Here is a 25,533-nt window from a genome sequence, read left to right as displayed (position 1 = left end):
CTCGACAGAGCTCTTATCTCATCGTCCTTCGTACCTGATGTTATTCATTTTGGATTTAAAGGAGTTCGGAAAAGGTCGAGGTCACTGCAAGAAGATCTTACACATATCTAAGATATCACTGTATTAGGATTTTCGTGAAATAAAAAACCTGTATGTACGTCGATTTATTTATCTTGTTATTTTATCATAAATCATAAATCATAAATAAAGTTTCGTTCATGAAAGATTTAATTGTCTTTTATAAAGAAAGTTTTAATCAACCTTTATCCAAATTATTAACTTTTATTAATAATTATTTATTCTATTATAAACGTGATTATTGTTTAAATCTTATTAGCAAAGCACTGTAGATCTCAAAAATATCATAAAATTGATTTCATAATTAACCTGACATCAACGATTGAGGCTTCATGAATTTTAATTAAACAGGAATATATATGAAATAAATAGATATTCAACCGGATTAAAAATAATTTATAATCAATCTCGATATATACTTTTATTTTTATAAAACAAATACTACACATCGAATATTCAATGCTCGCAAATTTTCTTTATTATTTTTCTCTCTTTACAATCCCTAACAAACGAGTTATTCATTCAAATGAATATCCTTAATTTATGATCAACCTTCATATGCGTTTATAAACTGCATATATAAATTATTTTTATTTTGGTTAAAGCATAAAAGTGAGGTCTCTCTCATTGTCGTTGGTTGATTGATCGTAAAGACAGTATGTTACCACCGGCAAACTCTCTGACCATCCCCCATCATCGTCACGCGAGAACGGCATAGTCGATGTCAAGGTCGATTGTCGCACTCTATCTCTCTAATCATTCTTCTCTCTCTCTTTCTCTCTCTGTCTCTCTCTTTCTTATCCCTTCGTATCGTGATATCGTTCGTGCAGCGAACAATCTAACCAATCAAGCAAGCAAGCAAGCAAACAAGCAAGCATTGTTGCAGTTTGAGTTTACTGGCTTCTCGTCAAACGAATAGAAACAGGTGATCGACACAGGTTACATCAAATTTCAACATATATATTTCACAAGTTTTAAGATATTATATATACGACGAAAACATGTCCGGTTGAAGAAGACTACTTGCGGTTGTTGATAGTGTCTGAGAGTAGTTGGGAGGGGTGAGAAAAGAAAGAGGGGCGAGTATTTCCCTGGTGAATACTATGGTGGTAGTACGAAGAAAAGCTAATCGAAGAGTGGTGCATCGTTCAGAAACGAAACGCGACACCTACGTTAATCTTTGGAGGGAGTTTTTGGTCTTCCATTCGAACGTCAACAAGACGGCTAAGAGGTTGGCCCTGGCCAGAGGCCAAGTGAGTTTAACGTCGATCTTTTTTCTTTCTTTCTCTCTTTTTTTTTCTTTTTCTTTCTTTCTCTTTTTTTTCTTTTTCATTCCTTCTCCATCTCTGTCTGTCTTTTCTTTTTATTCATTCTTTGTTAATAACAACGATTAGCATCTTCGTTGTGTTCGTCGTGTCAAAATGTTCGTCGTTTGTAAAAAAGAAAGAGGGAATAATATTCACGAGGATCGACTTTAGCTTTTTCTGTTCTCTCTCTTTTTTTTTTTCTTTTGTTTCGTTTCGTTTTGTGGGACCTCTCTACAATCGTTTCCTTTTATTAAAAATTAATTGTTATCGAATTATTCTTGAATTCGCAATCGAATTAAGGTCATCTAAATTCGATCGATGATTACGATTAACATACTCTTTTATATTTTTGTATTCATTTTCATTCAAGATTATCGATATAAAACTTTATATACTACATGTTACTCTACATTATTATATATTTTATTATTATTATTATTATTATTATTATTATTATTATTATTATTATTATTATTATTTTTATTATTACTTTTCTTTCCCTGTGTCATTTCTCGAGTTATTAGGTTAATTAAACCGGCCTATACCAAATCTAATCTTTTTTTTTTTTTCTATTTAAAAACGCTACGTACTAAGGCGTGTGCTTTTAATATAACTACCTTCTGAATTATATACGTACGTACGTGTGCTTGTGTATATGACTGTGTGTGAATGTAGATGTAGGGATGATTCCTGTCACTGATACTATTAGTGCTATTATTATATTTATACTTGTATCACATTATTATTATTATTATTATTATTATTATTATTATTTAATATAGAGAAATGATAGATCATTGATCTAATTTCATATGATCATATAAAACATATTTTTGTTTAATACATTTCATTGTTCGTTCGTATCAAAGTAAAGATTTTTATTTTTATTTTTTTTTATTTTTTTATTATTTTTATTTTCTTTTTATTTTTACCGGATTATCGATGTGTGTCGTTTGACGTGACTCGTAAATGACGCAAAGACAAACCTTAACGCGGCAGTTACGTGATCGAGCGTGCACCATACCACGCGATCATCGTTTCTCTTCGGTCCTTTGTGTATTTCTTCCGTTCATTTTTCCCTCTCCTTCTTTCTCTTTCTGTCTGTCTGTCTCTCTCTCTCTCTCTCTCTCTCTCTCTCTCTCTCTCTCTCTCTCTCTCTCTCTCTATCTATCTATCTATCTATCTATCTATCTATCTCTGTCTCTCTCTATCTCTATGTTTTTTCTCTATCTTTCTGTCTGTCTTTCTCTCTTTATCTTCTTTTCTCTTTGTCTATGGATCACAGCTATTATTTTCGCGGAGTCTTGGCAACGCTAGAATCTAATGAATCCGTCAACGAGTTACGCTTAATGCGCCGTCCAATGGAACTATCGTTCTCCATGAAATCATAAGTCTCGTTGGAACAAACGTATCCGATCGTTTTTCAAGATCTTTGCCAAGGTCTTGCCGGATATACCTTGAATTATTCAAAATGACGGGAAATCGTATATCTCAATGACAATACGATATTTCCTATATATATGTAATATACATTAATGTATATAAAATTGATAAATAACTGGTATAACGATAATTTAGTATAATAATGTTTGACAATAATAATTTTAATAATATTGTTTTTCTCTTAGCATCGTCAGATTTGATATAAAAATCGAGAGCCGAAGGTAATAATTGATAATGAAGAGAAATTTGTTGAAACGAAAAAATGATTTAAATGGCTTATGTATGCCTTATGTATGATCGTTATAATTTTACCGAGACAATTTTTTAAATGATAATATTATTATTATTAATCGTACAGAGAAAATATCTTGATGATAATATTACTTAAACAATTTGTATTACATCTAGTATTAATTTTCTTAATATTGATTATATCATTTTACACGATTCCAAAAGAGATATTAATCAAGATTTATTAATTAATGACATTCGTTCGTTTATACAGAAGCCGAATGTTACTATGAACGTATCAACGGTATTTCCCGAGGGACACACCGGGAATGGACAGGAAACACGTCGTAAAAACTCCTACACTTCGAAAGAAGATGAAGATCAGACGAAGGAATTATGCTGTCGTGAGTTCACTGTTATTATATCAACGTATTCACTACTTACATTCATATATGTACCTACATAAACGGTGTTACATACCGTCTGTTTGTCGATTCAATTGAACCTCCATCGGTCTAATTATTGTCAATGTTTGCATTCTAGTAACAGACATTAATTAGATCAAATATCTCATAGTATTTATTCATAGTATGACCTTTAACGTAATGTTAATGTAACTTTAATTTCTTTATTAACATATTCCATATTAATTAGATATATTAATATCACATACACATACATATACATGACGTTAATTATTATAATCGTGTGTGTATATGTATCATATATATAATATATAATATATATATAGTATTTATTTTCACGGCCATTCTATTTTCTCATTCATATCGTAACATTTGAATATACTATTCTGTGGTTTTCACATGATATGCGTACGGTATTTTTTCCTTTATTAAACAACAAGTAGAATCAACGCACGTTCGAAAGGAATCGAGACTTATTTAATACACGTAAATAAAATGAAACAAGTTTCCGCGTATCGACCGATTTTATCCGACCGATTGTTATCGATCCTATCGAAAACTAAATGGACGTTTCCGTACGAAAAAAAAGAAAAAAAGAACAAAAAAAAAATTGTATCATAATCGCTGACAGGTACACAATAATTATCTATCCTATCGTTCGTGAATTCGCTGAAATCGGCTAGCTAACGAATATTTACACGTATGTACCATACAATTACCATAAAATTAGCTGACGCATTCTGTAAAATGTTAGTATGTATGTATGTAAAATGTTAGTATGTACGTATTTATATGTGTATGTATGTATTACGTAGAAAAAGTATCGAGAATGAAGTTTTCCATTCGTTTGAATGTTTTCCTCGTACGGTGTTCACCCATCCGCGAATACTAATTTAAATGCTAACGATTAAATAATGATCAGAATCAATGATTCCGCGATCGGTATTGTCTACAACTAAAGAATTGAAAAAAGAAATCTCTTTCTCTCTCTCTCTCTCTCTCTCTCTCTCTCTCTCTCTCTCTCTCTCTATTTCTATCTCTATCTCTATCTTTATTTCTATCTCTCTCTTCTTTACATTAGTTACGTTAATGGAAAATTTGTTGTCTCTTTTTATATTCCATCGTTGATATTGTTTTATTGAAAAAAGAAATTTATATTTTTTATATCTAAAGGTATCTAAAAATCTCATATCTAAATATTGAAATAAAAATAAATTTTATATCGACATAAATAACACTGTATTACTTATTCTTTCTCTTTTTCATGGAAATTTTTAAGCATTTCATATCTGAACAAACAACACCAGTATCCTTCGGTATCGAAAATTTCGACATTGCTTATTCGTCCAATCTGATATCTTTCATTTTTCCTTTATCAATCTTATAAATTTATCGATGTTATAAATTTGTAGTACTTTCAAACCGATATGTTACTAAATCGTCGTTCCATTTTACCGAATAATCCATTTGACGTAGAATTTCATTTAACGAGCTCTATAACCTTGACGTTACGAACATTCTCGGAGAAGTTGCTGCACGTGTTTAGTACGCAGTCACAAAAAGAACTGCTTTCTTACAACTTAGAAACCGAAAGGAAAAAAAAAAAAAAAAAATCAAAAAGAAAAAGAAAGAAAAAAGAAGAGAAAGAAAAAAAAATGATTTCCTCTGATCAACGAACGATATTTGATATATTTCATTGGTAGATCATTAACTAAATAAAACAGTAATGACTTTGATTGCAATTACGAGCCAAGATACTTTTAATTACTTATCGGATCAACGTGTAAAACAATTGAGTAAACGAATGAGAATTTTTTCTTTTTATCTTTTTTTTTTTTTTTTTTTTTCTTTTAAGAAAATTCGTCGGCTATGTTGAAGAGTAAAGACGATGATTGCTGTCTATTGCTTTTTTTTTTTTTTTTTTCTATTTTTCTTTATATCTTCACGTCATCACGTTAATGTGGAACCAAATTTGTTTCTCTGATTAGTACGACGATGTAACGAAACGGTACGGCTATGATAATTTCAACTTCCTGCGATTTGGAATTTTTTTCTTTTTCTTTTTTCTTTTAAATATCTCCTAACTAATATATATATATACATATACATATATACAGGGTGTGAGTATGATAAAGTATTCGTAATAATCGTCACGTAATATTTCTGATCCATTATGATCTTCACACCAATAGTGATTACGTCTAATAAAAAGAAAAAAGAAGAAGAAGAGAAAAAAGAAAAGAAATAACAATTACGACACGAGAGTACTGGAAGGTAAAAGATAATTAATACGAGCGTATCTTATACGCTTGTTGTATTATGACTTTTTTTGAAAGTAATGTAGAGAAAAAGAATGAGAGAGAGAGAGAGAGAGAGAGAGATAAAGGAAAAGAGAGAGAGAGAGAGAGAGAGAAGAAATTGAAACGAACAATTCTCTCGAGTATCGTAAAAAGATAAAACGGATCATTAAGTTAAAAGACTCATTTTTATTATAGTATCGAAGTTAATGAATGAACTATGAGATAGTAGATTATTTATTATATTCGATCGATTCGTAGAAAATTATCTTTTTTCTTTTTCCTATTTTTTTTTTCTTTTCTTTTCTTTTTCTATTGTTTTTTCTATTGTTTTCGCAAATATTAAATGAATGACCGAATGAAAACGACAAATGCGTGTACGAGTAAGAATATGTTTGTCATTTTTGTCGTTAACACAAGAGTATAATAACGGGGACGATAAATCATATATTATTATGTTTGGTAAACGAATCGATGAGAGCATATACGACGACGTATTTACTTCCCGTCTCGATCTTACCGTAATACGAAATACGAAAGATCCATCGATCTTTTTAAAATCTGTTTGAACGAGATTGACATTCAATTAGTTAACTTCTTATTCGTCTTATTCGTTAAACGGACTGATAAAACACGAAGAGGAGACAAAGAATCATTGATTAAATGTATCTCGACTTTTAATGTTTATCGATACGTGCAATCCCGTGTTACACGTAAGTACATATATATCTATCTGACACCGCGGATCGATAAATAATAATCAACGTGTTCTTTTTTCTTCATTTTTTTTTTTTAATCCTAATATAATATAATAATTTTCTAATATAATAAGTTAAAAAACTAATGAAAAACTAAGTAATTAAAAAAAATCCTAATATAATTATTCTTTTGCTGTTTTTTCTTTCTTTCTTTCTTTCTTTCTTTCTTTCTTTCTTTCTTTCTTTGTTTCATCCTTTTCCTTTTTCTTTTTTTTTTTTTAAAAAAGAAACCGTTTCGAAAATATGGCCCGTCATTTTTTTTATGACGAATGAAGGAAAAAATGAGGTGAGAGGAGGAAGCGGAGGAGATAAATATTTTGTTAGGCGTGAAAATAAAAAAGAAAAAAAAAAAAAAAAGAAAAATACTCTGTTATCGCACAAAATCAATGTAAAATATATTAGATTTCTAGTGACGACCTTAGATATTCTTATTTGTCGCGATGCCGATATTATAAAAATGAATCATTTACATCGGCTTCGCATTATATTGGAATGAAAGAAATTACTCGGATCGATATCGATTGTCAATATAATATACTACGGACATTCCTCATTATTATCAGATAAGATAATGCAATTAAGAGTATATTATATACAAGGTACGTAATGTATTTTGTCATACGAGCAATAGTTAAATGATTTTTGTGGTAAAACTAAAATAGATAAAAGGCATTAACGGATCAAAACGATATAGATATAACGACAAGTGAAATATCTAAGATAAAGGTTTTAATGGCACCCGTGAATATCGTTTACATTACATATAAAAATGATTTACGTGATATTTCATGATCGGTCGCGTTGTGTTTGCTATTGGAAAAACCTTAACCTCAAGTGATAACAACCGGAACAAATTACTTGAATAAAAATAATGAGTTTTTATTTTCAAATATATATATATGTTTATTTTTTTTTTTTTAATATAAATTATCAGATTGTTAAGAGACATTCGTAGCGATGTTTTCATTGAATATTTCTTTTTATTTTATAATATAGATTATGTTTATATTTTAACATATATTATTTTAAGAACTAGAGCAAACCGTATGTAGATTAAACTTTATTATTTTTATTATTATGTTTCGACAGATTATTAAGAGATATTCGTAAAGATTTTTAAATAGAATATTTTTTATTTGGTAATATATTAAAAATTTATTTTGAAATGTATTTAAATTTTAATTTAATATTTAATAAAATCCATATATACGTATATATATATATATATATATATATATATATATATATATACACTTTCTTACTAATTTTACATAATATTGATATAAATAATACTGAGTATTTTAATATTTAATTAAACGTAGAGATGCTCGTAACTATCGTGTTATTCGTTGCTTTTCATATACGTCATCGTTAATGTTATCATAATAAAAGAGCAGGTGTACGAGAGAGAGAACTATTTACGGAAGACAACATTGCCAACGTAGTGACCTAATTAATGGCTCTTAATTACCATCGGGGAGATACGCAGTGTTCACGCTTAGCGTCAATTTCAAAGAACTTTATTAACTAACTCACTTTGCAATACTAATACTAATTTCTATTCTATCGCAAAAGTCTGTACGATTTACAAAAAAAAAAAAAAAAAAAACACAAAAGAGAATATCTTCATTAATATTTTCTTTTTCTCAGACGACTATATTCAATTCGTTGTACAGCAGATGATACAAAAAATTTGTATTATAGAGTATTGATCGAATAAGTTCGAACTAAAAATACATCGTACGTATCTGCTAACAGTATAGCCAAATTTGCTTAAAAAATATTTGCTCAAAAATATTTTTATAGAATAACGAGCAGGAAAGAGAAACAGGAAACGAGTAAGAGAGAGATAGAGAGAAAAAATAATAAGATTTACTGTCTGTTACTGTTCAGATAGTAAAAATCTTATTTTTATTCTCTCTTTCTCTCTTTTTTTTTCTCACAGAGATCACTCGAACTACCATATGACACGAAAGAAACATAAAACGATAGCCAAGAAGAAGTGTACGTGCTTCGAAACTAAATTCATAAGTTAAAACTTATGTGTACATACATACATACATATCTATATATGTATGTATGTATATAAAGGATATGTCAACGTTATCATTCGTACAAAAGAAGCAGATAATCGTCAAATTTTTTACTTCTATCTAATGTCTCTCAAAGAATCTAAGTCGAACACGTATTCGTTATATCTATCTATCTCTTTGTCGAAAGCGTAAGATAGAAAAAGAAGAAGTATAAGAAGAATAAGAATAAGAAGAAAATGAAGATATCATCTTTCGTAAAAATACATAAACTGTACATTATATATATATATAAGTGTACATGAAAGATAGTTTAACGTTCTCATTCTTACGAGAGAAAGAGATTATCGACAAGTTTTTTTATTCTATTTAAAGTCCTGCAAAAAAAAAAGCTAAGTCGATCTCGATATTTGTTATTACTATCTATCTATCTATCTCTAAAACGTAAGATACAAAAGGAAGTTGAAGAAAAATAAGAAGAAGAAGAAGAGAAAAAAAGAAGATATCATCTCTTATAAAAACACGTATGTAAGTACATACATACATACACACATACATACATACATACATATATAGATGTACATAATACTCGAATGATACGTATCTCATAAGATTCCCATGGAAAGTAACGTGCTCGACTAGTTTCGCATTAGTTTTAAAAATATTACGTAAAACTAATGCGAATGATCGTAGAAGTGCTGGAGAGAGGGAAAAGACGGAAAAATAATGTCTTATAAACGTTTGGATTCGCTACGTCATATCCTATTTCATGCTACGTCATTTCTCTCTTCTACTTCTTCCTTTTTATCTCTGTCTCTCTCGCTGATGTTTTCACCTTGATCGATCGTTTTAGACGTAAACTTCATTAGAAATGAGAACGAGATAATTTTTCAAGACATATTTATTATCGAAATTTCTATATTTATAACGACTAGTAGTTACATCGTATACTGATCGTTCGATCGAAAATCGATCTTTAAAAAAGTTAATTTTCAAAGTTTATCGAGGTTTCACTCGAAAATTAATACAACTTAATCAGAAATTTTACCATAAACTGAATATAATTTTTTATGCCGATGGAAAAGTCTTGTCTCTGATAACGACTGATAACGTGTGATACTTTGGATATCTATTTGTACTAATAACAATAATTCATTTACATTATTCTCGTTCAATCTTACGTAACAAATTCGTGATAACTCTATAAACGTTCTCTTCTCGTGTCTATGAATGACGTTTTATATTTCTATTCAAGTAGAATCTAGCGTTACGATTTTTCTTCAGCGATTAAAATATAGATGTTAACATAATTCGTCAATTTATAAGAATTTTTATTGTTGATTATTTTTTATTTTTTTATCTGTTGTTTATACCTTTTCTTTTTTTCTTTAGAGCGAAAATAAACTGCGGATCATTAATCTAATTCGGCATAAAGGATTTTCTTAATTGATTTCTTTTGATTTTATATATTTTTTTTCTTTTCTTTTCCCTAACAAAAATGAACTGAAGGTAAATCCGAAAATAGAAATAATTAGCGACGGAAACGATACATTTATTACTAAGCGTGTCTACCGATCGCAAAGGATTAATTATTTTTACGGTTACGTGTAAATTGTACATATTACACGTAATTAATTAATTACATTTATGTACAATAACATGCTGTTATTCTTCTGTTCGTTCGTATTGCGTTCTACGTTCTATCTTAAGAGTTTATTAGCACATGCATAACGTTTTATCTATTATGTACATGAATGTTCATCGTATATTATAATTTTCTTATACCTTTCGTATCACCTTATACGATATATATATATATATATACATATATATATGTATATATGTATGTATATATACCATATTCATACTATTGTATTGTCGTCGTTTTCATTAAACTTAACACTTGTTTCTTATCGATATCATCTTACACATTAGATCGTCTTCGGTAGCTTCGTCGTCAGTAAACGTTGGTATCACGTTTAGTTATACGAGAAATTCACAAGGAAAGTATCGTGACACCGTAAAGGGATGTTCGATTGAAAATTCTTTTTTCTTTTTTCTATCTTTCCTTTCCTTTTACTTTCACATATCTCATTTGAAATCACATCGATTGATTCACTCTGTTATTTCAGTTAATATGAATAAAATGGAAACTCATTGAGATTTTTCGAGTTGAATCAAACGCGTGGTTATGATGGTGTGGTGATGGTGATGGTGGTGGTGATGTTGGTGGTAGTGGCAAAACGAGGGAACTGACGCTGATGACGACGAACAGACAGACTGAGAGAGAGAAGCAGAGAGAGAGAAAGAGAGAGAGAGAGAGTGTGTGTGTGTGTGAGAGAGAGAGAAATAGTGGAGGGGCAGACCGTGGTAGAGAAGAACGATATATGAAGGCGAAACTCGGACTCCGTCGATTCAATAGTCCAGAAACTCACGTGCGAACGTACTCCAATATCACAGCAAATATATATATATATATATATATATATATATATATATGTATCACAAAATTATATATATATAATATAAAACGTGTGTGTGTATATATATATATATATTTATATAATATATATTTTTGTGCAAGTTGTCAATATAGAGTACCACTCGATATATACATATGTACATATATATGTATATATGTATATATATGTATGTACAATCTGTGAAGGAACAAGTGAACCGTCTCGACGTTTGAATTTGATTGATCGGTCGTGTACCTTTTTTTTTTAATCGATAACTCGATTAAAGAACGTTAAGGGTGAGAACGGACAAGAAAAAAACGATCATAAGAGTTTTGATTGGACAGTGTCTTCTTCTATTTTTTCTTCTTCTTGTAAATTTGTCATCGCGGAATCATGAGCAAAACATGGAAAGGTAAATTTCTTTTTCTTCTCGATCGATTTATTCCTTTGTTTTTCTTTTTATCGAAGTAAATTATGAGAATTTTTGTGTGTGCCCTATTTGTATCCGTGTCGTGTGTCTCTGTGTGTATGTGTATGTACGTAAGTAAATAAGTAAATAAGTAAGTAAGTAAGTAAGTAAGTAAGTAAGTAAGTAAGTAAGTCTTGAGATGCAAATATAGAGATAAGGAGAGTTGTTATCGGTGTTTCCAGTTTGTTAATGTAACCATACTACCGCTTTCACGATTTTTATCTTGGATATTATGCCATAGTTTTCATTAGTTTTATTGCTGTTAGGTATGGTCCAACGTAAACTTAAACGATGCGACTATAATCGAGTTACTTTGCCGATGGATTAAGATATCATATCTCTCTTTCTCTCTCTCTCTCTCTCTTTTTCTTTCAATATCTGTCTCTATCTCTGTTTTTATATCTCTTTCTCAGTATTTATTTTTGTTAGTCTTTTTCTCGAATAAAATGTTAAGCCAACGAATAACTATAATATACTCAAACGAAAGCTACACTTTGATAATCGAAAGATATTTCGAATAAATTCCAGGTGACCTTTGCGAAAGATTTTCCGTCGTGTGTAAGCAAACAGGAGTAACACGATAATCCGATTAACAATGATAGAATAATTCCAAACGAGGGACCATTCGTGTTGCACGATGAGAAAAAAACAATTGTTAAGAACAAGATGTATTTTCGTTTTATACAAATTGTATAAAAAAATAATTTTTTATACAAATTATTTTTTATTTTTATTTTTTCGATTCTTCTTCTTCTTCTTCTTCTTCTTCTTCTTCTTCTTCTTCTTCATATAATTCTTTTTTTTCTTTTCTATCGGCATTTTTTTTTCTTTTATAATTTTTTATCCTGAAAACTATATTCCATTTAAATAATTCTTTTTAATGTGATAATGTATTTGTTTTTTAATGATAGTTTAAAACTCATATATATATATATATATATATATATACGAATTAATATTTTGTAATTAATATAATAATACTTTTTATATAAAATATACATATATATTTATATTTATTTTATATCGTTGCTTATATATTTATCAGTTAACTAATAAGTTGAATTGCTTTATCATCTATTTCCAAAAGATTTGATATCATTGTGGTTACCTTATCATTTATCATTTTTTTTTCTTAATTGTCTCATTTCCTATGCATGCACACGCTCATTTCCTATGCACTCGTTCGTTTCGATAATTCGAATGTATGAATGTTCACGAGCTAATCAAATGAACTAATTAAACAATGTCCATCGTTCGAAAACGTAATTTCTGTTTCTGGTTTTTTCCTGTTTTTCTTTTTCTTTTTTTATTTCTCTTTTCTCTTTTTTTTTTTGTTCTCAGGTGTTAAAGACATAGTCGGTCTGGAGGAAGTAGCAAAAATCGAATTTTTGCTGCCACTTTTTGCCGAGGCTCTTGGAACATTCCTCTTGGTCCTGATTGGTTGCGCCTCGTGTATAACATGGGTCGAAGGGCAATCACCTACTGTACTTCACATAGCATTTACCTTTGGCCTTGCAGTCGCTGCTTTAGCACAGGCGAGTCTCTTCATTTTATCGTACTTTAACGCATTTATTATTCAATGATTCATACTTATATATGTATATAAATATGCATATAAATATACACGTTTATATATATATATATATATATATATATATATATATATATATATTAGAAGGATTTGTATCTAGAAATTGCTATCGAGGTTTTTATTATTCTTAATTATCAATATAAAAAGTGAAATGAATGCGTTTTAATTTTTGATAATATTAAAAAAGAATATGTATATATATTTTTTTTATAAGAATATATTCTTTCTTTAAAAAAAGATATATATATATGTATGTGTAACATTTAGATTAATAAAAATAGAGATTATAGGATCGACTGGCAATTTGGAAGAAGAAAAAAGAAATGATTTTAATCCATTCTAGTCTTCTTTTCTACAGATATAAAACATTAGATTTATAAAAACAGAAATAAAATTATCAATTGCGATATCATAAAGGAACGATACAGAATTCGGCTGTTCCTGAAGAAAAAAAGATGAAAGAAAAAAAATAACACGGCCAATTAACAACAAGGAGACATTTTCGTAATAAAATTTAACGATCAACGATCCTTAAAAATAAAGAAAAAAAAATATGAATAGCTAGACACCACGGTTTACATTTTGTAGATAGGTGCGTAGGCACATTGGGACGCGCAATTTCTCTGGGAAAAAAATGAAGAAAAAAAAAAGAAATAAGAAAAAAAAAAGAAACATCATTCGCATAAGACGACCAACGGCACTTCCGACGATATAACATCGACCTCGACCTATAGCTTTATTTGAAAGTAAAAGAGATGAAAAGTTACTTAACACACAATCCGCATCGACTATTTCTTCCTATTTCTACGTTTTTGACTTACCATTTCGTACCACGTAAACGTTTTTCGAGAGATATCTTTCTCTTGGACTTTTAGACGTCACAATAAACATACGTAAAAGTGTATATATACATTTCTATATACTTATTCTATGATTTTGGAATTACTCTTAGATTACATATATATATATATATATATATATATATATATATATATATTAATAAATATCCTATATAATTCTATATGTGTTCTATAAATTTAATATTATTATTAAATTACTCAAATATATATATATATATATATATATATATATATATATATATATAACATTCTAAAACGTATTTAATATCTCATTAATTCTCAATAGCATGCACGTGAACTGAGAGAATTACCAATTGCATCATTGACGTATTATCGATCACTCGTGCGCCAAATTTAAAAGAGAGAGAGAGAAAGAGAAAAAGAAAGAGTACTCTACACTTATCGCGTACGTAACGATCGACCCTTCTGGATACTTGAAATTGTATACACGTAGGTGTGTATATATATATATATATATATATATATATATGTATGTACATATTGAACATCGTCTGAAGTATGAGAACATGAAAATGGATGGTTGAAAATAATTACGCATCTATTTTCTACGTTTGTTATTCGTTCATCTGGATCTTTTTCATTCTTCAATTCTTCAATACTACGACTCAAATTTAGTGTACGAAATTTTCAAAGCATTTTCGTTTTTCTAAACGCGAAACATATATATCTGAATAATCTAACAGCAATAATAAATTTATGAAATTTATGAAATATGTAAGAGTTATTTCTTCACAATGTTGTATAACATTCATATGAAATATTAGTTTCTTTTTTTTCTAAAACATATCTGTATATATATATATATATACATATATATACATATATGAGTAACCGAAGAGTAATAATTAATGTATGAAATACAAACATTCGTGCAATTTGTTCAATTTGTTAAGTCATTTGTTCACAATGTTGTATAATATTCATATGAAATATTAGTTTTCTTTTTTCTTTTCTTATATATGGACTATAACTTTTTTAATACTATATACATACATACATACACACATACATACATACATACATACATATATATATATTAACTAACCTAAGAATAATCAATTACTATAAAAAATACACAGAAACCATATGTTCGCAATATTACGTAACGATTTAATTGAAACATCGTTAACATTATTTATTACCATAGAAAAAAAATTCTAAACTATCATATATGTAATAACTACATACGTGTAATAACCAGGTACATAAATCCCTACAGTATTACATTATTATAACATATTATTATAATCGATAATATAAAACTCTCCTTAACTATTAAGTTAGAAGAAATGTTTAACATCCTAACCGTAATCATGGTGAACGTTTAAACAATACCATCTGTAGGAACCTCCGAAACAGTAAGTCCTGCGGGTTGTTCGGGAATCTCTGTTCACGATATCAAAAGGGAGAGAAAAAGAAGAGTGTCAGAGATCGTGCATGCTCGCGAGAGGTCCGAGATGTTCGTCAGATTGCGTTTCATGGTGATGGTAAAGTCGATGGTATTGATGTTGGTGTTGGTGGCTACTTGAGTAGGTTGTCAGATGCTCCAGGGCAAAATTGCACCATATTCTTGCCGGTTAGACCCCCCCTGGGGCGAATAAGCGGCCTTATTTGCCTTATGCCTACCCCCTCCATCTCCCTCTCACCCCACTTATCCCCTTACCATCTCCCTTTATACCTTACGCAGAGTTCTGCTCTCGGCCTTTTTAACTCGCGGAACGTGCACGAGTCTCAACAAAACGCAAACTTTCCTCTCCCCCGTACTTCTCTCTTAACCAATGAAATATAAGTATGTATGTATGTATGTATGTATGTATGTATGTATGTATGTATATCGACGACGTTTCTTGCTATCTCTCTCTTTTCTTTCTTTTCTCTCTTTCTTTCTTTTTTCGTTTTTTTTTTCTTTTTTTTTTTTTTCTTATTCGAGAGAACCGATTCCTACACGTGTGATCAGAGTAACGAACGAACGGAAGAACCATCGACCATATTCCGATATAATTGTGAAATTATAGAATTGAAATATATATAATTGACAGTCATACGTTGTAAATTGTAAATTGTAAAACGTGAAGTATCCTTTCGGTTGATAATTAATTTATTCAAAATCCTTATCAACGTATATCAATCGTAATTTATTGGATAAATCAATGAATTTCTTGAAAAAAAAAAAAAAGAAAAAAATTTGTATATATATATATATATATATATATGTATGTATGTATATGTCATTCATAATTATTAATTAATCTCAAAAATGATCCCAAGATCAGAAAAGATTTCTATCAGTATTAATTATTAAAGTAAATCGATAAAAACCAATTACTTAGTACGATCACATTTTCTAATTGTCTAATTGTTTTACCCTTTTACTATTCGACCTCGAGGTAAAAAAGATGTACGTAAAAGAGACACAGAGCCAGATAGAGAGATAGATAGAGTTATAGAGAGAAAGAAAGAGAGAGAAAAAGAGAGAGACCTTCGTGTATTGTGGAGATGAAAGAGTTCGGCACGTGCAAAGACCAGTCGAAAAAAACTAATAAAACGTACACGTGTTCATAAGACAAATATCATATCGTCGATGCACGTCCAATCTAAAAGGTGACAAATGGCACTTCGCGATAATACTATGCAGGCTCTCTCAACCTTTTAGAAGGTTTCGTATAATTACGTAAGAATACTAGAGACGAAACATACGGTATGATACTTCTCTACTACTATTTATCTACGTACATATAGGTCTATATATTTGTATGTATATAGATATATATATATATATATACACGTTGAAAGATGGAGAAACGTCACTCTAATGTCAGTTGTCTTCGACTTACGCAGGCGTTACATATTCTGCCCTATTTTTTTTTTTTTTGTTTTTTTTTTTTTTTTTCTTTACTTTTACTATTTCTTCTCAGTCTCTTTTTAAAATATTGTCTAACATTTAAATAGTACAGATTAATATTTGATTATAATATATTTGTTGATATATTCTAATCAAATATACTAATAAAATATACTGATAATCAATTAACTAGTATATTATAATTATTAATCATTCATAAAATTATTTAAAAAATGAAACTATTTTATATCTCGGGTTAACGAAATGAGGGATTAAATGGATTGAACTAATGATCGATAATTAGAAAAAGATAGTACCATCGGTCTGTCTCTTTTTTTCTCTCTTTTACATCGACTCGAATTACATACCGCGAGAACGTTCTTAAACGTACCTACTAACCATAAGTGGATGACATTTTGTAAACGTTTACGATGACTTTTACGAGAAAAGAATAAGAAGGAACAAATCTCGAATCCTTTTTGCGCTTCTTACTTCTTCGAAGGATCTGAAATGAGTTTCTCGAGATTCTCGAGATAAATAAAGTTGCTTATAAATCGGTCTCCATATGACCGGAGGCTATAGGTTACGAGCCCTCGAGGCTTACGAATCTATTAAGTAATTCTAGATCTTACACGATTTATTATTATTCGATATGCGTCACCATATATGTATATATATATATATATATATATATATATATATATATATATACACACACACATTTTTAAGGTCGATGGCCGCCAATCAACCCAATACGAATCGATTCGTATAAAATTTTTGATAGCATAACTGCACGCACGCATACGCTCACACACAGATACACACACACCTATGTATATAAGCATAAATATGCAGACATACGTTGAGATCATTTTACGTTAGTAATATCTTCATAAACAGGACGTTCTTATCATGACGTTTCGATTCATGTAAATATTGACTTCTTACATAAGAACGAAATATTCGAATTCTGTTAGTTTTCTAATCACCTCGATGATTTTCATTGATATATCAGTCCTCTAACGTTATACTTTTCACTCTAATATTATTTCTATGTATCAATTAAAATTGATGAAACTACGTAAATTATTATAGGTACATAATTATCTTCATTCATTTCCACTTTCGTGGAATAAGGTTTAAAGAAGAAAGGAGAAAAAAAAAAAAGAAAACATAGATAATATGTTGTTTTTTTCTTGTATTTCGTTTTTTTTCCTCTTTGAATATCTTTCCAATCTTTAAACGTAAAAATGTCAAATAAAATCTTATCGAATGCACGGCACTAATAAATCTTATCTGTAATACGTAGACTACCGGAGTGGATGAAGTATGAAAAAAAAGTGAGATAATTGTTAATCCTTTGAACAAAGAAAAAAAAATGATATCCCATCGAGTCCAGTGTTTACGATATACAGGGTGTACGATTTTAATCGATATCAATCGAATATACAACAATCGTTAGGTAAATCGTTTCGTCAAATGATATAAAATAAATTCTATTATGGATCATTACGATTATAGTTCTTTTTATTCTTTCGATTAAAAATATCGATCGATTTGTATACGTTAAATTGTTAAATACATGTAATCGGATAATTAAGAAAAAAAATTCGACTGCTCGATAATATTTTCTTTATTCGATTAAATATTATCCTTGAAGGATATCGTCGGAAAATTTTTTTTAAATTATGAAAAAATTTTGACGGAATAACGATCGTTCAAAGTCGATGTTATAACTTAAATACATTTTAAACTTTAAACAGTGTTATCTCGATAAAAAAAAAAAATAGATTTGAATGATATTAGACACGATTATATATCATATCACTGTCTGATCTTTATTTTTTCTATCCGTAATTTTCTTTTGTTAAATCGTTGAAAAAAGTACTGAAACATTTTATTGAAAACCATATGATAAATTCTATCGCTCATATTTTTTTCATTTTTCGTAAATACCGTACGATGATCCTTTATATCAGACAAAATGAATTGCATAGAAAAAAAAAGAAAAGATACATTAATATAATTAATCGTAACATAATTAAACATAAAAATTACTGTTTTTTTGTCCGAGATCTTAGATCTAAGCATAATTCCTTCTTAATAATGAATTTATTGAAACGAATGTACACCTTTTTCTCTCGTATTAAATGATATTCGTTTATTATTCGTTCGAGCCGAGTTATTCGCGTATTCGCTTTTAATGAATGACCCCGATAGTGCTTTAAACGTCCATTCATAATTCGAGTTGAGTATAAAACTGGTCGAATTCATGGAGAACCGATCGACGATCTCGTCCTCGAAAGATTCGAAAACGATTAGCGTAATGGTTACGTGAAAATGGAGACGACAAAAAATTAACAGAGTCCAAAATCGATTCAGGGGAATGAGAAAAAAGAGAGTAAAAAAAGGAAAGTATAAAAAAGAAAGTAAAAAAAAAAAAATAAAATAAAAAGAAAAAGAAAAAAGAAAAAGAAAAAAGAGAAAGAAAAAAGAGAGTAAAAAAAAAGAGAAAGAAAAGACAGAAAAAAGAGAGAGAGAGAGAGAAGAGAAAAAATAGAAAGAGAGAGAGAGAGAGAGAGAGAGAGACAGAGAGAGATTAGAGATAGTTACAGAAAGAGAAAGAAAGAAAGAGAGAGAAACGCAAACGAACGCAAAGCCAGAAAAGAGACTCGTTGCGCAATCATGGCAAATCTCGGACGTGCGCTCGATCGCCCGCAGCAAACCGAGACCTTGCTGTTATACATGAGAACTGGGCCGTCGCAGACCCTCTTATGAGTCGACCGAAACCAAATCGGTTACTTACGGTGAGACGCTTTGTATCCCTCCGATACACTCCTCCTTCTTATCCTTTCGAACGACGCCGAGGAGTCTACGGCGAACGAGTTCGTCCACGTGTTCTTGCGCTTTTAAATGCGACTCGAATGGTTTTCTTTTTTATCTTTTTCCTTTTCTTTTCTTTCGTTTTTTTTTTTTTTTTTCATTGTTTCTCGTTTTCTTTTTTCTTCTTTTTTTTTTTGAAATTTAAACATTCGTACGCGTATACGCTGATACGAAAGTATCAATGATTTCTATTCATTCGATCAATATATTTTTATTAATCAATGATATATATGATATATATCAAAATATTTTATGAAATATATGATGAAATATATTTTGTAATATAAATGATCGATGTATGAATGTTTCGATCAAGATTTATAATAAAATATAAGTAGGTAATATAATTAATGTAAATAATGAAATGTCGAGATTGTCTCTGGGTTTATTATAAATGCTGATCACTTTTTATATAAAATATTGATAGATTGTTATATCTACGAATGTTTTAATTAAAATAATATTGTTGATTTTATAAATCGATGCAATACTGATCACTTATATCGATTACTGATGTTCTATTATTCATATTGATCGTTTATTTAAAATACTTATTAAAAATGTGTAAAAATATCGATCTAACAGTAATTTAAATAGTAGCCAATTTAAATTGCTAGGTGATTTGTTAGAAATTACTTTCTTTTTGTTACGTTTAAATCGTCGCATATATCGAAGATATCAAAAATTATAGTTTAATAAATATCAAAAAAAATAATAAATGTATCATTTACCGATAGATATTAAAATTGTGAGCTTTAAATAGAAGCGACATCTATGACGTTTAACATTTATCGACGTTTTTCTACAACTATTGATATCAACGTTTCACAAAGTTGATGCAAGATGGCAGCACAACGTGTTCGCCTTTTTGCACGAAATTCAAATGCTTTTAAATCGCGATCGAAAGAAATATAAATTTAAATCGTTATAAAATGTTATAAATTCCTATGTACTAATATTATATTCGTTTCTTCCTTTCCACAGTTTTTAGGTCCTATCTCTGGTTGTCACGTAAATCCTGCGGTAACGGTCGGTCTTTTCGTCAGCGGTAATTGTTCTTTCTTGAAAACACTTTGTTACATCGTTTGTCAAAGTTGCGGGGCAATAGCTGGTGCCGTCGTTTTGAAGGTATACTTCAAGCACACTTTTATCATTTTTCTTTTTCTCTTTACTATTATTTAATATGCAAAAAGTATTCCTTACGAGCTATAACATTTTTATCTTTGATACAAAAATTCCATTCATTTTACCATATCAATTAATATTTATATGTAATCATAAAATTGATAATTATTGAATCAATTATAATTTACTATATTCGTATTATATATAATCAATAATATAAAAATAAAATTAATTATATACAAATATAATTATTAAATGAAATTATAACGATTAAAATCTCTATTTAAATAAAATATTGCTTGAACTTTACATATACATATATATATATATATATAATATATTTACATGTATTACTATACAATATATAAATACTTCGATATTACAGATGTTAACACCAGCCCAGCAAGTGAATCAAGGATTAGGTGCAACCGATTTGGCTCAAGGTGTTGAGGCCGGTCAAGGTATCGTTATGGAGGCTATTATCACTTTTCTTCTGGTCCTGGTGGTACATGCTGTTACAGACCCAAAGAGAAGCGACACAAAAGGATGGGCACCTTTAGCCATAGGTTTAGCCATTTCCGTGTCACACATGGCCGCTGTACCATTCACCGGTAGTAGCATGAATCCAGCAAGATCATTGGGTCCTGCCGTTATTCTGACATATTGGTCGAATCACTGGGTTTATTGGGTTGGTCCAATAGTCGGAGGTGCTGTCGCAGGTGGTCTTTATAAAATGGGCTTTAGGAGTACGAAGGAAAGCGACGAGGCTTCTTACGATTTTTAACGAATTATTATTACTCAAGAATGAGGAGGAAAAGAGAAAATTAAAAAAAGAAAAAAAAAACCGAAAAATAAAAACAACAAAAAATATAATACTAGAAATAATAATAATGATAATAATAATAATAATAAAACAAAAAAAAAAAATATTCCTCTGCTTGCGAAACGCATTATTCTGCGCGATCTTTCAAATCATTCATTTTGATCATTTCAACGCGTTTCAAAATATAAATTAAAAATTTTTATTATCGAGCGTGGATTTACTTTAGTTTATAATTTTGCTGACATTCATACTCTGACGCACGCACATAAACACACACGCATATATAGGTGTTTTAGATAAATGTAAGATCATATTGTAACTTTTTGTCATTATTAATGTTATTGCATACATGCTGCCACTCATTGTCAAACACCCGTTAGTTCGAATCTGAACATGGAAGACCAAAGGCATTATCGATCCTCGATTTCAGAGCGTTCGCATATACACGATCAGTATAACTTTTCCATCTAGTCAAATCAATCGTACGTTTTCATTCTCTTTATAATCACGTCGATCGTAATCATAGAATTCTCGAAAATTTCCATATATATATATATATTTTTTTTTAAATTGTATTCCATTTCTTTTTTTATATAACACAATAATTTTTTTTTCGTACGTCATAAGAATCCTTTTTGTGAGTTATTAAAATTAAAAACATGATTCAAAATCTAATTAATACAAACTCTTCTTGCATTAATCGTTCTCTACGCGTTGCTATTATTAAAACTATTTATTCGTTGTAATCATAATTATAATAAGATGACGGCACTGTACTTTAACAGATTCAATAAATTTTAATTAAGAAGTGAACATTCGATAAAGGGAAAAAGAGAGAAATAGAGAGAGAGAGAGAGAGAGAGAGAGAGAGAGAGAGAGAGAGAGAGAGAAAAGATTATATATGTTTGTAATATAAATAATAAAAAAGATCTGTGAAAGGTGTAACATAATTTAACTAACAACGTCATACAACATGATACGTGCATACATATGCAAATACATATATAAGTAAAAATTCAAAATAATACCTCCGCATTTGCTATGCCTATTAAATTTAGCTGCTTGTTTCTAAGCAGAAACAAAACTTTTGCTTTTTAAACGATTTTCAATATCAGATATCAGTTTGTTCTTATTTAAATGTATCGCATTTGACGAAGGACGAAATGCAGAATAAAACGAAAAGATTCAAATCATTTTGATGGAAACTTACTCCACTATATCGCGAATAGTATCGAGCTAAACTACATCACGTAGAGATTGCTGCATAGAGAAGATTTATAAAATAAATTATACAGGATAAATGATACATAATAACTATATTTACTCGGCCTATCGTAATGAAATATCGTCAGATATGAAAAATGTAATTACTTTAACATTTAGTCACAATCAGAGTTAAGAAATATTGAAATTTAATCGAGATATGCAGCAATTCGCCCGGTAGTACTTATATCAAATACGGATTTCGATATGTTGCAAATACTACCGACCCAGGTCCCACCACGTGGAGGTTGCTGCATTTGGGGACCCACGAGGTAACGGGGACTCTACTCTAAAATTCGCGTGACCGGCGTGATCAAATAATCGACGTTCTATAAAACGAAGTCCTCGGTAGGACTTTTAATCGCGCCCGAACACTCCCGTGAGTGTTAGTATAACGATGACTCTACTCTAAATTCGCGTTCGCGACGTTCCACGCACTAACCGAGATTTCAGGCAGCTAACTGGAGGAGGGTTAGTCCACGCTTACGGATAGCAAACCATACTACTCGGTAGTACATAAACCGACACACGACCGGTCATTTATTCGTTTTAGCAATCAAACGAAGTCCATTACCGTAGGACTTTTATTCGCGCCCGAGAACACCACATCTGTGCCCGCCGACACAGACGCTAGTGTTCTTCCTATCCTACCCGTATTCGCGTCTAACAATCGAATATGAATCGAATCATACGACGATACATCGAACTCTGCGCCGATGTATCGAAATCTGAGAAGAAGAGGGGAGAAGAAGAAGAGAAAGAAAAGAAGAAGCCGAAACGTGCGCGAATGTGAAAACGATAGAACTCGGAAGAGAAGAGAGAAAAGAATATCTGTAAAGTGGAATGAAACACGTACACATGTGAAAAAGATAAAATTGAAAAAGGAAAAATGGACATGAAAAGGAAAAGAAAAGATAGACCCGATTAAAACCAGAGTACAAAAATCGAGCTGGATTTTTCGACATAGAAAGGAGACCCGCACAGAAGCCCACGCCCATGGGCCCATCCCATGGGACCCACCCGAGAGGAACTATAGTAATTAATCAAGAATAATTACTTCAATTATTATAGAGTTACGCGTTTCAATGAATAGAAATGATTGTACACCTATTGCTGAATATACGAAAGATGTAAGAAACCATGTGAAATGTAATTTGGAATTACATAGAAAAGATTTTGGAAAATTCTTTGAAACATGCAGCCATTCGCTCGATAATACTTATATCACAAATGATTTCGATATGTCGCAAGCATTACCGATCCAGGTCCCACCGCGTGGAGGTTGCTGCATCTGGAGACCCACGAGTTAACGGGGATTCTACTCTAAAATCCACGATCCGAGATGCCTTTCCGCTTCGGGAGCTTCGGGCTTCTCAGCGAACTGGAGATGTGTAAAACCCCGCTTACAGATCGCTCCACCGTCCACACCGTCGGCTTCAGACATCTCGAGACACGACCGGTCGTGTCTATATTTCGATTTCAGAAATCAAAACGTAGTCCTCGGTAGGACTTAATCTCGCGTTCGCGAACACCCACGCGCGTGCCGGCCGTCACGCGCGTGAGTGTTTTCCCTATCATTCGCGTACGGAAGCAAGGAGACATACCCTTCCTGCATATAACAAAAATTATATGCAGAGAGGTTCCATTAACTTCCGTGTAAAAATCCCACGATGGTTGGTCCCTCGATTACCTAACCTGAAACAGACAAAGAATATAAAAAGAGATGAATATAAAAGCAAAAATTAAACAGGTAACATAAACTAAATATAAAAGCAAAAATTAGATATAACAAAAATTAAATATAAAAGCAAAAATTAAAAAGATAACAAAAATTAAATATAAAAGCAAAAATTAAAAAGATAACAAAAATTAAATATAAAAGCAAAAATTAAATATAAAAGCAAAAATTTTTAAAAATTAGAAAAATTAAATATAAGAGTAAAAATTATATGCAAAAAGACATTTAATTCAAAAATTTCCCTGTAAAAATTTAATTCCATGGTGATCGATCCCTGGATGATCCCTCGCTCGATGATTGCTCCCTCGATGATCTAACCTGAAACAGAAAAAGAGTTAAAAAATAATTAGAAAAAGATAAATAGAAAAGAGTAAAAGAAAAGAAGAAAAGAAGAAGAGAAGAAGTGAAAAATACCATAATTGAGTTTGATTTTTCTTTAGTGTAAGAACCAAACCCGCCTAAGGCCCACACCCGAGGGCCCCTCCCAAGGGTCCCACCCGAAAGAAGACAGAGTAATTAATCAACAATTTAACATAATTTGTTTAAACTATAATATGCAGCCATTCGCCCGGTAATACTTGCGCTATATAATTACATATATATCCATATATAATTTAGTTATAGATTGTAGATATAATTTAGACATAGATTTCAATATTTCACAAGTATTACCGACCCGGGTCCCACCGCTTGGAGGTTGCTACATCCGGGGACCCATGAACTAAGGGTAACTCTACTGTAAAATTCACGAGAATGGCGTGATCAAATAAGCACCATTCAATAAAACGGAGTCCCCGGTAGGACTTTTAATCGCGCGATAACACTCACGTGAGTGTCCGAATGACGGTGACTCTAAAATACGCATTACCGGCGTAATCTAATTTATA

General features: G+C 30.4%; 1 protein-coding gene across 2 annotated transcripts; it reads left to right on the top strand.

Moving 5' to 3' along the window:
* The first annotated feature begins 1,166 nt into the window (after positions 1-1,166).
* LOC122635981 (aquaporin AQPAn.G) lies at positions 1,167-22,836 on the top strand. 2 transcript variants are annotated; one of them, XM_043826742.1, is made up of 5 exons: positions 1,167-1,331; positions 3,334-3,463; positions 12,842-13,035; positions 20,682-20,825; positions 21,208-22,836. In XM_043826742.1, the coding sequence occupies exons 1-5, from the start codon at positions 1,182-1,184 to the stop codon at positions 21,604-21,606; spliced, it is 1,017 nt and encodes a 338-aa protein (XP_043682677.1). In that variant the 5' UTR covers positions 1,167-1,181; the 3' UTR covers positions 21,607-22,836. The 2 variants fall into 2 exon arrangements, with proteins under 2 accessions (XP_043682677.1, XP_043682678.1); XM_043826743.1 differs by lacking the exons at positions 1,167-1,331; positions 3,334-3,463 and adding an exon at positions 11,003-11,443.
* Positions 22,837-25,533: the final 2,697 nt, after the last annotated feature.

Source organism: Vespula pensylvanica, chromosome 20 (genome assembly GCF_014466175.1).
Source record: "Vespula pensylvanica isolate Volc-1 chromosome 20, ASM1446617v1, whole genome shotgun sequence".
In the NCBI taxonomy this organism is placed as follows: Eukaryota; Metazoa; Arthropoda; class Insecta; order Hymenoptera; family Vespidae; genus Vespula; species Vespula pensylvanica.
This window is presented reverse-complemented; position numbering and strand designations above follow the sequence as displayed.